General features: G+C 47.7%; 2 protein-coding genes across 2 annotated transcripts in view; both read right to left on the reverse strand.

The window, feature by feature from the left end:
* Positions 1–5,277, reverse strand: part of LOC123739586 (plexin-B3-like) — a 220,729-nt gene extending 215,452 nt beyond the window's left edge. The window contains exons 1-2 of the mRNA XM_082959676.1: positions 5,260–5,277; positions 4,988–5,146 (exon numbers count right to left, since the gene is read on the reverse strand). Coding sequence (XP_082815802.1) covers positions 4,988–5,146; positions 5,260–5,277 — 177 coding nt within the window. The remainder of the gene's footprint in view (positions 1–4,987; positions 5,147–5,259) is intronic.
* A 1,547-nt stretch (positions 5,278–6,824) lies between these two features.
* LOC145859989 (plexin-B3) lies at positions 6,825–9,177 on the reverse strand. Its single transcript, XM_082959678.1, has 6 exons — positions 9,152–9,177; positions 8,842–8,998; positions 7,452–7,685; positions 7,240–7,275; positions 6,938–7,016; positions 6,825–6,829 (listed from the first exon to the last, which is right to left on the reverse strand). The coding sequence occupies exons 1-6, from the start codon at positions 9,175–9,177 to the stop codon at positions 6,825–6,827; spliced, it is 537 nt and encodes a 178-aa protein (XP_082815804.1).
* Between the last annotated feature and the right edge of the window lie 1,152 nt (positions 9,178–10,329).

Here is a 10,329-nt window from a genome sequence, read left to right on the forward strand (position 1 = left end):
GTAGATAAGGTAGACTAACCCCTAAGGCTGTGTGTGTAGATAAGGTAGACTAACCCCTGAGGCTGTGTGTAGATAAGGTAGACTAACCCCTGAGGCTGTGTGTAGATACAGTAGACTAAACCTAAGGCTGTGTGTAGATACGTTAGACTAAGCCCTAATGCTGTGAGTAGATAAGGTAGACTAACCCTGAGGCTGTGTGTAGATACAGTAGACTAACCCCTAAGGCTGTGTGTAGATACAGTAGACTAACCCCTAAGGCTGTCTGTGTAGATACAGTAGAATAACCCCTAAGGCTGTGTAGATAAGGTAGACTAACCCCTAAGGCTGTGTGTAGATACAGTAGACTAACACCTAAGGCTGAGTGTAGATACAGTAGACTAACCCCTAAGGCTGTGTGTGTAAATACAGTAGACTAACCCCTAAGGCTGTGTGTAGATACAGTAGACTAACCCCTAAGGCTGTGTATAGATACAGTAGACTAACCCCTAAGGCTGTGTGTGTAGATAAGGTAGACTAACCCCCAAGGCTTTGTGTAGATAGAGTAGACTAACCCCTAAGGCTGTGTGTGTAGATAAGGTAGACTAACCCCTAAGGCTGTGTGTGTAGATACAGTAGACTTACCCTAAGGCTGTGTGTAGATAAGGTACACTAACCCCTGAGGCTGTGTGTAGATAAGGTAGAGTAACCCCTAAGGCTGTGTGTAGACACAGTAGACTAACCCCTAAGGCTGTGTGTGTAGATAAGGTAGACTAACCCCTAAGGCTGTGAGTGTAGATACAGTAGACTAACCCTAAGGCTGTGTCTGTAAATTCAGTAGACTAACCCCTATGGCTGTGTGAAGAGACAGTAGACAAACCCCTAAGGCTGTGTGTGTAGATACAGTAGACTAACCCCTAAGGCTGTGTATAGAGACAGTAGACTAACCCCTAAGGCTGTGTGTAGATACAATAGACTAACCCCAAAGGCTGTGTGTAGATACAGTAGACTAACCCTAAGGCTGTGTGTAGATACAGTAGACTAACCCCTAAGGCTGTGTCGATACAGTAGACTAACCCCTAAGGCTGTGTGTGTAGATACAGTAGATTAACCCCTAAGGCTGTGTGTGTAGATACAGTAGACTAACCCCTAAGGCTGTGTGTGTAGATACAGTAGACTAACCCCTAAGGCTGTGTGTGTAGATACAGTAGACTAACCCCTAAGGCTGTGTGTAGATAAGGTAGACTAACCCCTAAGGCTGTGTGTAGATACAGTAGACTAACCCCTAAGGCTGTGTGTAGATACAGTAGACTAACCCCTAAGGCTGTGTGTAGATAAGGTAGACTAACCCCAAGTCTATGTGTAGATACAGAAGGCTAACCCCTGAGGCTGTGTGTAGATACAGTAGACTAACCCCTAAGGCTGTGTGTAGATACAGTAGACTAACCCCTAAGGCTGTGTGTAGATAAGGTAGACTAACCCCTAAGGCTGTGTGTAGATACAGTAGACTAACCCCTAAGGCTGTGTGTGTAGATACAGTAGACTAACCCCTAATGCTGTGTGTAGATACAGTAGACTAACCCCTAAGGCTGTGTGTGTAGATACAGTAGACTAACCCCTAATGCTGTGTGTAGATACAGTAGACTAACCCCTAAGGCTGTGTGTGTAGATAAGGTAGACTAACCCCCAAGGCTTTGTGTAGATAGAGTAGACTAACCCCTAAGGCTGTGTGTGTAGATAAGGTAGACTAACCCCTAAGGCTGTGTGTGTAGATACAGTAGACTTACCCTAAGGCTGTGTGTAGATAAGGTAGACTAACCCCTGAGGCTGTGTGTAGATAAGGTAGAGTAACCCCTAAGGCTGTGTGTAGACACAGTAGACTAACCCCTAAGGCTGTGTGTGTAGATAAGGTAGACTAACCCCTAAGGCTGTGAGTGTAGATACAGTAGACTAACCCTAAGGCTGTGTCTGTAAATTCAGTAGACTAACCCCTATGGCTGTGTGAAGAGACAGTAGACAAACCCCTAAGGCTGTGTGTGTAGATACAGTAGACTAACCCCTAAGGCTGTGTATAGAGACAGTAGACTAACCCCTAAGGCTGTGTGTAGATACAATAGACTAACCCCAAAGGCTGTGTGTAGATACAGTAGACTAACCCTAAGGCTGTGTGTAGATAAGGTAGACTAACCCCTAAGGTTGTGTGTTTAGATACAGTAGACTAACCCCTAAGGCTGTGTGTAGATACAGTGGACTAACCCCTAAGGCTGTGTGTAGATACAGTAGACTAACCCCTAAGGCTGTGTCGATACAGTAGACTAACCCCTAAGGCTGTGTCGATACAGTAGACTAACCCCTAAGGCTGTGTGTGTAGATAGAGTAGATTAACCCCTAAGGCTGTGTGTGTAGATACAGTAGACTAACCCCTAAGGCTGTGTGTGTAGATACAGTAGACTAACCCCTAAGGCTGTGTGTGTAGATACAGTAGACTAACCCCTAAGGCTGTGTGTAGATAAGGTAGACTAACCCCTAAGGCTGTGTGTAGATACAGTAGACTAACCCCTAAGGCTGTGTGTAGATACAGTAGACTAACCCCTAAGGCTGTGTGTAGATAAGGTAGACTAACCCCAAGTCTATGTGTAGATACAGAAGGCTAACCCCTGAGGCTGTGTGTAGATACAGTAGACTAACCCCTAAGGCTGTGTGTAGATACAGTAGACTAACCCCTAAGGCTGTGTGTAGATAAGGTAGACTAACCCCTAAGGCTGTGTGTAGAGACAGTAGACTAACCCCTGAGGCTGTGTGTAGATACAGTAGACTAACCCCTAAGGATGTGTATGTAGATACAGTAGACTAACCCCTAAGGCTGTGTGTAGATACAGTAGACTAACGCCTAAGGCTGTGTAGATACAGTAGACTAACCCCTAAGGCTGTGTGTAGATACAGTAGACTAACCCCCAAGGCTGTGTGTAGATACAGTAGACTAACCGCTAAGGCTGTGTGTAGATACAGTAGACTAACCCCTAAGGCTGTGTGTAGATACAGTAGACTAACCCCTAAGGCTGTGTGTAGATACGGTAGACTAACCCCTAAGGCTGTGTGTGTAGATAATGTAGACTAAGCCCTAAGGCTGTGTGTAGATAAGGTAGACAACCCCTAAGGCTGTGTGTAGATACGGTAGACTAACCCCTAAGGCTGTGTGTAGATACGGTAGACTAACCCCTAAGGCTGTGTGTGTAGATACGGTAGACTAACCCCTAAGGCTGTGTGTAGATACAGTAGACTAACCCCTAAGACTGTGTGTAGATAAGGTAGACTAACCCTAAGGCTGTGTGTAGATACAGTAGACTAACCCCGAAGGCTGTGTGTAGAGACAGTAGACTAACCCCTAAGGCTGTGTGTAGAGACAGTAGACTAACCCCTAAGGCGGTGTGTAGAGACAGTAGACTAACCACTAAGGCTGTGTGTAGAGACAGTAGACTAACCCCTAAGGCTGTGTGTAGAGACAGTAGATTAACCCTAAGGCTGTGTGTGTAGATAATGTAGACTAACCCCTAAGTCTGTGTGTAGATAAGGTAGACTAACCCCTAAGGCTGTGTGTAGATACGGTAGACTAAACCCTAAGGCTGTGTGTAGATAAGGTGGACAAACCCCTAAGGCTGTGTGTAGATACAGTAGACTAACCCCTAAGGCTGTGTGTAGGTACAGTTGACTAACCCCTAAGGCTGTGTGTAGATACAGTAGACTAACCCCTAAGGCTGTATGTAGATACAGTAGACTAACCCCTAAGGCTGTGTGTAGATACAGTAGACTAACCCCTAAGGCTGTGTGTGTAGATAATGTAGACTAACCCCTAAGGCTGTGTGTAGATACAGTAGACTAACCCTAAGGCTGTGTGTGTAGATACAGTAGACTAACCTCTAAGACTGTGTGTAGATACAGTAGACTAACCCCTAAGGCTGTGTAGATACAGTAGACTAACCCCTAAGGCTGTGCAGGTACAGTAGACTAACCCCTAAGGCTGTGTGTAGATAAAGTAGACTAACCCCTAAGGCTGTGTGTGTAGATACAGTAGACTAACCCCTAAGGCTGTGTGTAGAGACAGTAGACTAACCCCTAAGGCTGTGTGTAGATACAGTAGACTAACCCCTAAGGATGTGTGTAGATACAGTAGAATAACCCCTAAGGCTGTGTGTGTAGATAAAGTAGACTAACACCTAAGGCTGTGTATAGATACAGTAGACTAACACCTAAGGCTGTGTGTAGATACAGTAGACTAACCCCTAAGGCTGTGTGTAGATACAGTAGACTAACCCCTAAGGCTGTGTGTAGATACAGTAGACTAACCCCTAAGGCTGTGTGTAGATACAGTAGACTAACCCCTAAGGCTGTGTGTAGATACAGTAGACTAACCCCTAAGGCTGTGTGTGTAGATACAGTAGACTAACCCCTTAGCCTGTGTGTAGATACAGTAGACTAACCCTAAGGCTGTGTGTGTAGATACAGTAGACTAACCCCTAAGGCTGTGTATATACAGTAGACTAACCCCTAAGGCTGTGTGTGTAGATACAGTAGACTAACCCCTAAGGCTGTGTGTAGATACAGTAGACTAACAACTAAGGCTTTGTGTAGATACAGTAGACTAACCCCTAAGGCTGTGTGTAGATACAGTAGACTAACTCCTAAGGCTGTGTGTAGATACAGTAGACTAACCCCTAAGGCTGTGTGTGTAGATACAGTAGACTAACCCCTAAGGCTGTGTGTAGATACAGTAGACTAACCCCTAAGGCTGTGTGTGTAGATACAGTAGACTAACCCCTAAGGCTGTGTGTAGATACAGTAGACTAACCCCTAAGGCTGTGTGTGTAGATAAGGTAGACTAACCCCTAAGGCTGTGTGTAGATACAGTAGACTAGCCCCTAAGGCTGTGTGTAGATAAGGTAGACTAACCCCTAAGGCTGTGTAGATACAGTAGACTAACCCCTAAGGCTGTGTGTAGATAAGGTAGACTAACCCTGAGGCTGGGCAGTTTGTGGTTCCCCAGACTGGCTGGCTGTTTCTCAGGAGGTTCACAGTACAGGTGAGTACTGTCCAGAGTCTTGACCTCACACTCCTTGTCTCCCAGCCAGGCTACCACCTCCCCTCGGGTCATAGCACGCGTCAGGCCCTTACCCTAGGGAGAGAGACATCCAAGGGTTAGTCAGGTCCTTACCCTGGGAGAGAGAGACATGGGTTAGTCAGGTCTTTACCCTGGGAGAGAAATCCATGGGTTAGTCAGGTCCTTACCCTGGGAGAGACATCCATGGGTTAGTCAGGTCCTTACCCTGGGGGAGAGACATCCATGGGTTAGTCAGGCCCTTACCCTAGGGGAGAGACATGGGTTAGTCAGGTCCTTACCCGAGGTTGAGAGACAGCCATGGGTTAGTTAGGTCCTTACCCTGGGGGAGAGACATCCATGGGTTAGTCAGGTCCTTACCCTGGGGGAGAGACATCCATGGGTTAGACAGGTCCTTACCCTGGGGGAGAGACATCCATGGGTTAGACAGGTCCTTACCCTGGGGGAGAGACATCCATGGGTTAGTCAGGTCCTTACCCTGCGGGAGAGACATCCATGGGTTAGTCAGGCCCTTACCCTAGGGGAGAGACATGGGTTAGTCAGGTCCTTACCCTGGGAGAGAGAGACATGGGTTAGTCAGGTCCTTACCTTGGGGGAGAGACATCCATGGGTTAGTCAGGTCCTTACCCTGGGAAAGAGAGACATGGGTTAGTCAGGTCTTTACCCTGGGAGAGAAATCCATGGGTTAGTCAGGTCCTTACCCTGGGAGAGACATCCATGGGTTAGTCAGGTCCTTACCCTGGGGGAGAGTCATGGGTTAGTCATGTCCTTACCCTGGGGGAGAGACATGGGTTAGTCAGGTCTTTACCCTGGGGGAGAGAGACATGGGTTAGTCAGGTCCTTACCCTGGGGGAGAGACATCCATGGGTTAGTCAGGCCCTTACCCGAGGGGAGAGACATCCATGGGTTAGTTAGGTCCTTACCCTGGGGGAGAGACATCCATGGGTTAGTCAGGTCCTTACCCTGGGGGAGAGACATCCATGGGTTAGAAAGGTCCTTACCCTGGGGGAGAGACATCCATGGGTTAGTCAGGTCCTTACCCTGGGGGAGAGACATCCATGGGTTAGTCAGGCCCTTACCCTAGGGGAGAGACATGGGTTAGTCAGGTCCTTACCCTGGGAGAGAGAGACATGGGTTAGTCAGGTCCTTACCCTGGGGGAGAGACATCCATGGGTTAGTCAGGTCCTTACCCTGGGAGAGAGAGACATGGGTTAGTCAGGTCTTTACCCTGGGAGAGACATCCATGGGTTAGTCAGGTCCTTACCCTGGGAGAGACATCCATGGGTTAGTCAGGTCCTTACCCTGGGGGAGTCATGGGTTAGTCAGGTCCTTACCCTGGGGGAGAGACATGGGTTAGTCAGGTCTTTACCCTGGGGGAGAGAGACATGGGTTTGTCTGGTCCTTACCCTGGGGGAGAGAGACATGGGTTAGTCAGGTCCTTACCCTGGGGGAGAGACATCCATGGGTTAGTCAGGTCCTTACCCTGGTGGAGAGACATCCATGGGTTAGTCAGGTCCTTACCCTGGGAGAGAGAGACATGGGTTAGTCAGGTCCTTACCCTGGGGGAGAGACATCCATGGGTTAGTCAGGCCCTTACCCTAGGGGAGAGACATGGGTTAGTCAGGTCCTTACCCTGGGAGAGAGAGACATGGGTTAGTCAGGTCTTTACCCTGGGAGAGACATCCATGGGTTAGTCAGGTCCTTACCCTGGGGGAGTCATGGGTTAGTCAGGTCCTTACCCTGGGGGAGAGACATGGGTTAGTCAAGTCTTTACCCTGGGGGAGAGAGACATGGGTTAGTCAGGTCCTTACCCTGGGGGAGAGAGACATGGGTTAGTCAGGTCCTTACCCTGGGGGAGAGACATCCATGGGTTAGTCAGGTCCTTACCCTGGTGGAGAGACATCCATGGGTTAGTCAGGTCCTTACCCTGGGAGAGAGAGACATGGGTTAGTCAGGTCCTTACCCTGGGGGAGAGACATCCATGGGTTAGTCAGGTCCTTACCCTGGGGCAGAGAGACATGGGTTAGTCAGGTCCTTACCCTGGGGGAGAGACATGGGTTAGTCAGGTCCTTACCCTGGGGGAGAGACATCCATGGGTTAGTCAGGTCCTTACCCTTGGGGAGAGAGATATGAGTTAGTCAGGTCCTTACCCTGGGGGAGAAACATAGGTTAGTCAGGTCCTTACCCTGGGGGAGAGACATCATACAGATTAAATCATATGAAGTGATAAAACAAGTCCATGTCATTGCGTGCTGCGGACACGTCGCTTCATAAGACAGTTTTTCATCGACCCCACAGGGGATATTTGACTACCAATAAAGACAACAATAAACATACATTTAAATGTATTAACTTATCTCACCTCTACAGCGATGACCCCTCCAGGTTTGAAGCGGTAGGGTGTGTCCGGGTCGTCTCTGTTCAGAGCGAACAGCTCGGGGTTGGGGTAGTAGGAGAACGTCTTCCCCGCGACGCTCTCAAACGCCACCTTAACGTTGTCCAGCTCAAACCACACCCCCATGACCTTAGTGTCAGGGGTCACACGCGGGGTCAAACAGGTCATCTCAGAGGAAGAGACCACCGTACAATGCTCCTGCTTCAGAGAGAGCAAGCGAGAGCAGGAGAGGGAGAGGGAGAGGGAGAGAGTGAGAGGGAAAGGGAGAGAGAGAGAGCGCTAGAGCGAGAGGGAGAGAGCAAGAGGGAAAGCGAGAGAGAGAGAGAGACAGAGAGAGAGAGACAGAGAGAGAGAGAGCGAGAAGTTAGTTGGGGTCTGAATCAGTAATCACATTACTATGAGTCCAGAAGATTCCCATTTGATTTATTTGACCATTTAAAACCCCCATTCAACCCCGTGGATACACTGCATTTAAAACCCCATTCAACCGCGTGGATACACTGCATTTAAAACCCCATTCAACCCCGTGGATACACTGCATTTGAAACCCCATTCAACCCCGTGGATACACTGCATTTAAAACCCCATTCAACCCCATGGATACACTGCATTTAAACCCCCATTCAACCCTGTGGATACACTGCATTTAAAACCCCATTCAACCCCGTGGATACACTGCATTTAAAACCCCATTCAACCCCATGGATACACTGCATTTAAAACCCCATTCAACCCCGTGGATACACTGCATTTAAAACCCCATTCAACCCCGTGGATACACTGCATTTAAAACCCCATTCAACCGCGTGGATACACTGCATTTAAAACCCCATTCAACCCCGTGGATACACTGCATTTAAAACCCCATTCAACCCCGTGGATACACTGCATTTAAAACCCCATTCAACCGCGTGGATACACTGCATTTAATACCCCATTCAACCCCATGGATACACTGCATTTAAACCCCCATTCAACCCTGTGGATACACTGCATTTAAAACCCCATTCAACCCCGTGGATACACTGCATTTAAAACCCCATTCAACCCCGTGGACACACTGCATTTAAAACCCCATTCAACCCCATGGATACACTGCATTTAAAACCATCCAGGACAACACAACAGAAGCAGAACAACACATGTCCCCTGTGGGCCTCTTGTTCAGGCTGGCAGGTAAAGGCTTACTGATACATCAACTACACAACAATACAAATGGCTGCGTTTACACAGGCAGATCAATTCAGATGTTTGGTCCAAATTATTGGCAAAAGAGACTGATCTGATTGGTGCCAAATTAGTGAAACATATCAGAATTGGGCTGCCTGTGTAAAGGCAGTATCAATCCGGGCTTTACCTTTGGAACGGTGCTGTTGAAGACCAGTTGGTTATTCCTCCTCCTCCTCCTCCTCCTCCTCATCGGCGGGTTCTCTTTAGGCTCCACCCACACAGTTATCATTGGCTGCTGGACCACGTACAGGCTACGCCCAATCACCTTTATACTACGCCCACCCCTGGAAAAAAACATTAATTTAATAACATACATGAAGGGAACTCTCGTGCGCCAGCTGTGTGGTTAGTGAGAAAGTGCATGTTGCAAATGTACGCTCCCTTACTAGACGTCCGACTACGTCCGATAAATCCGCGGACGGCGTCGGGCCGCTCACAGGGGCCGGATCTTCCAGGAAGTCATCGAACGGAGTCTCTCGGACCTTCCGTTTCCGTTTAATAAAATTTACAAAATTTGGTCATTTCTTTGCAGTCCCGGATTATTCCACGAGAGGGCGAACGGAATCATATTGCAAATGTAACATATATCACCAATCACGACACGGCTTTTTCTCCTAAACGGAAAAGAATTCGAAGACGAAACTCGGTCTGCGTGGGTTTGGCATAATGGGCCCCGAACAGGATGGAGTCGAGGCCTCGAAGCTTTTCGAGTTAAGGCTATTTTTCTGGGATTAAAAGTCAAACAGGAAAATAGAGTGCTGATTTGACCGCTTCACATCAAACTACATGAGCCTACGGTGTCAGGAGAAAAGGAACCATGCATTTACCAATTTTCATTTCAGAGAAATTGTACAATGACACATTGGTGATATTCAACAATAGGAGGTTTTATTTCCGAAAAAGTTACATATCCAGTTGCAGCGTGTTCAGATGAGTCCGTTAAGGCGGGTTTCGGAGCTCTGCAAGATTTCTGTGATTTTCTGTGATTTTCTGAAACAACACACACTTGTTCAACCCTCTGTAAATAAGTCAGTTCTTAACATAAAGACCTAAAACTCAATATTCTATAAGAGCCTAACGTTCAGATTCCTGTGTCAACCAGAAGTGCCTTAAAATGGTGTCATAGGGGCTGTTTTGAAGGGTTAAAAAGGTCAGATCTTTCCACAACTTCATATGTGTGACTAGGCAACCCTCATGAACTGTAATTCAGTCATATATCCCATCAGATGTCAAAGAAAAGCTCTCTCACACACACACACAGCAAGGACGGAGTGACACAGTGCGGTGCTTAAAGACACAAAGAGCCTGCAATGGCATTACCATTATCTCTAGGCTGTGCCGAGTTCAATGAGACGCCCCGCTTGACCGTAGCTCGTTCGGTCTGAGCGCAGTGACCGTGAGAAAACTAGGCCCAAAATGATGCCTGCACCAATATGTCAAGTGCTTTTGGGTGACAGTGAGAGAACCGTTAGGGTTAGAAGCACAATTCAACCTCAGGAGCGTTCCTGAGGTCCTCCCGATCTGTGCAAGCCTAACCTTGACCCTATGGCATTAACCCTTCACAGTAAAAAGAAGGTGTTTAGATCAAAAAGTGTGCAATGACTTCTCTCCCCAT

The sequence above is a fragment of the Salmo salar genome, chromosome 13, assembly GCF_965601325.2.
Source record: "Salmo salar chromosome 13, fSalSal1, whole genome shotgun sequence".
In the NCBI taxonomy this organism is placed as follows: Eukaryota; Metazoa; Chordata; class Actinopteri; order Salmoniformes; family Salmonidae; genus Salmo; species Salmo salar.

Bases quoted from the DNA above. Each gene is read 5' to 3' on its own strand.
- LOC145859989 (XM_082959678.1), bottom strand. From the start codon at position 9,177: ATGACTTCCTGGAAGATCCGGCCCCT. The intron at 8,999-9,151 runs GTGAGCGGCCCG...GTTTTTTTCCAG, and splicing joins TCCTGGAAGATCCGGCCCCT to GGGTGGGCGTAGTATAAAGG. The intron at 7,686-8,841 runs GTAAAGCCCGGA...CTCTCTCTGAAG, and splicing joins TCAACAGCACCGTTCCAAAG to CAGGAGCATTGTACGGTGGT.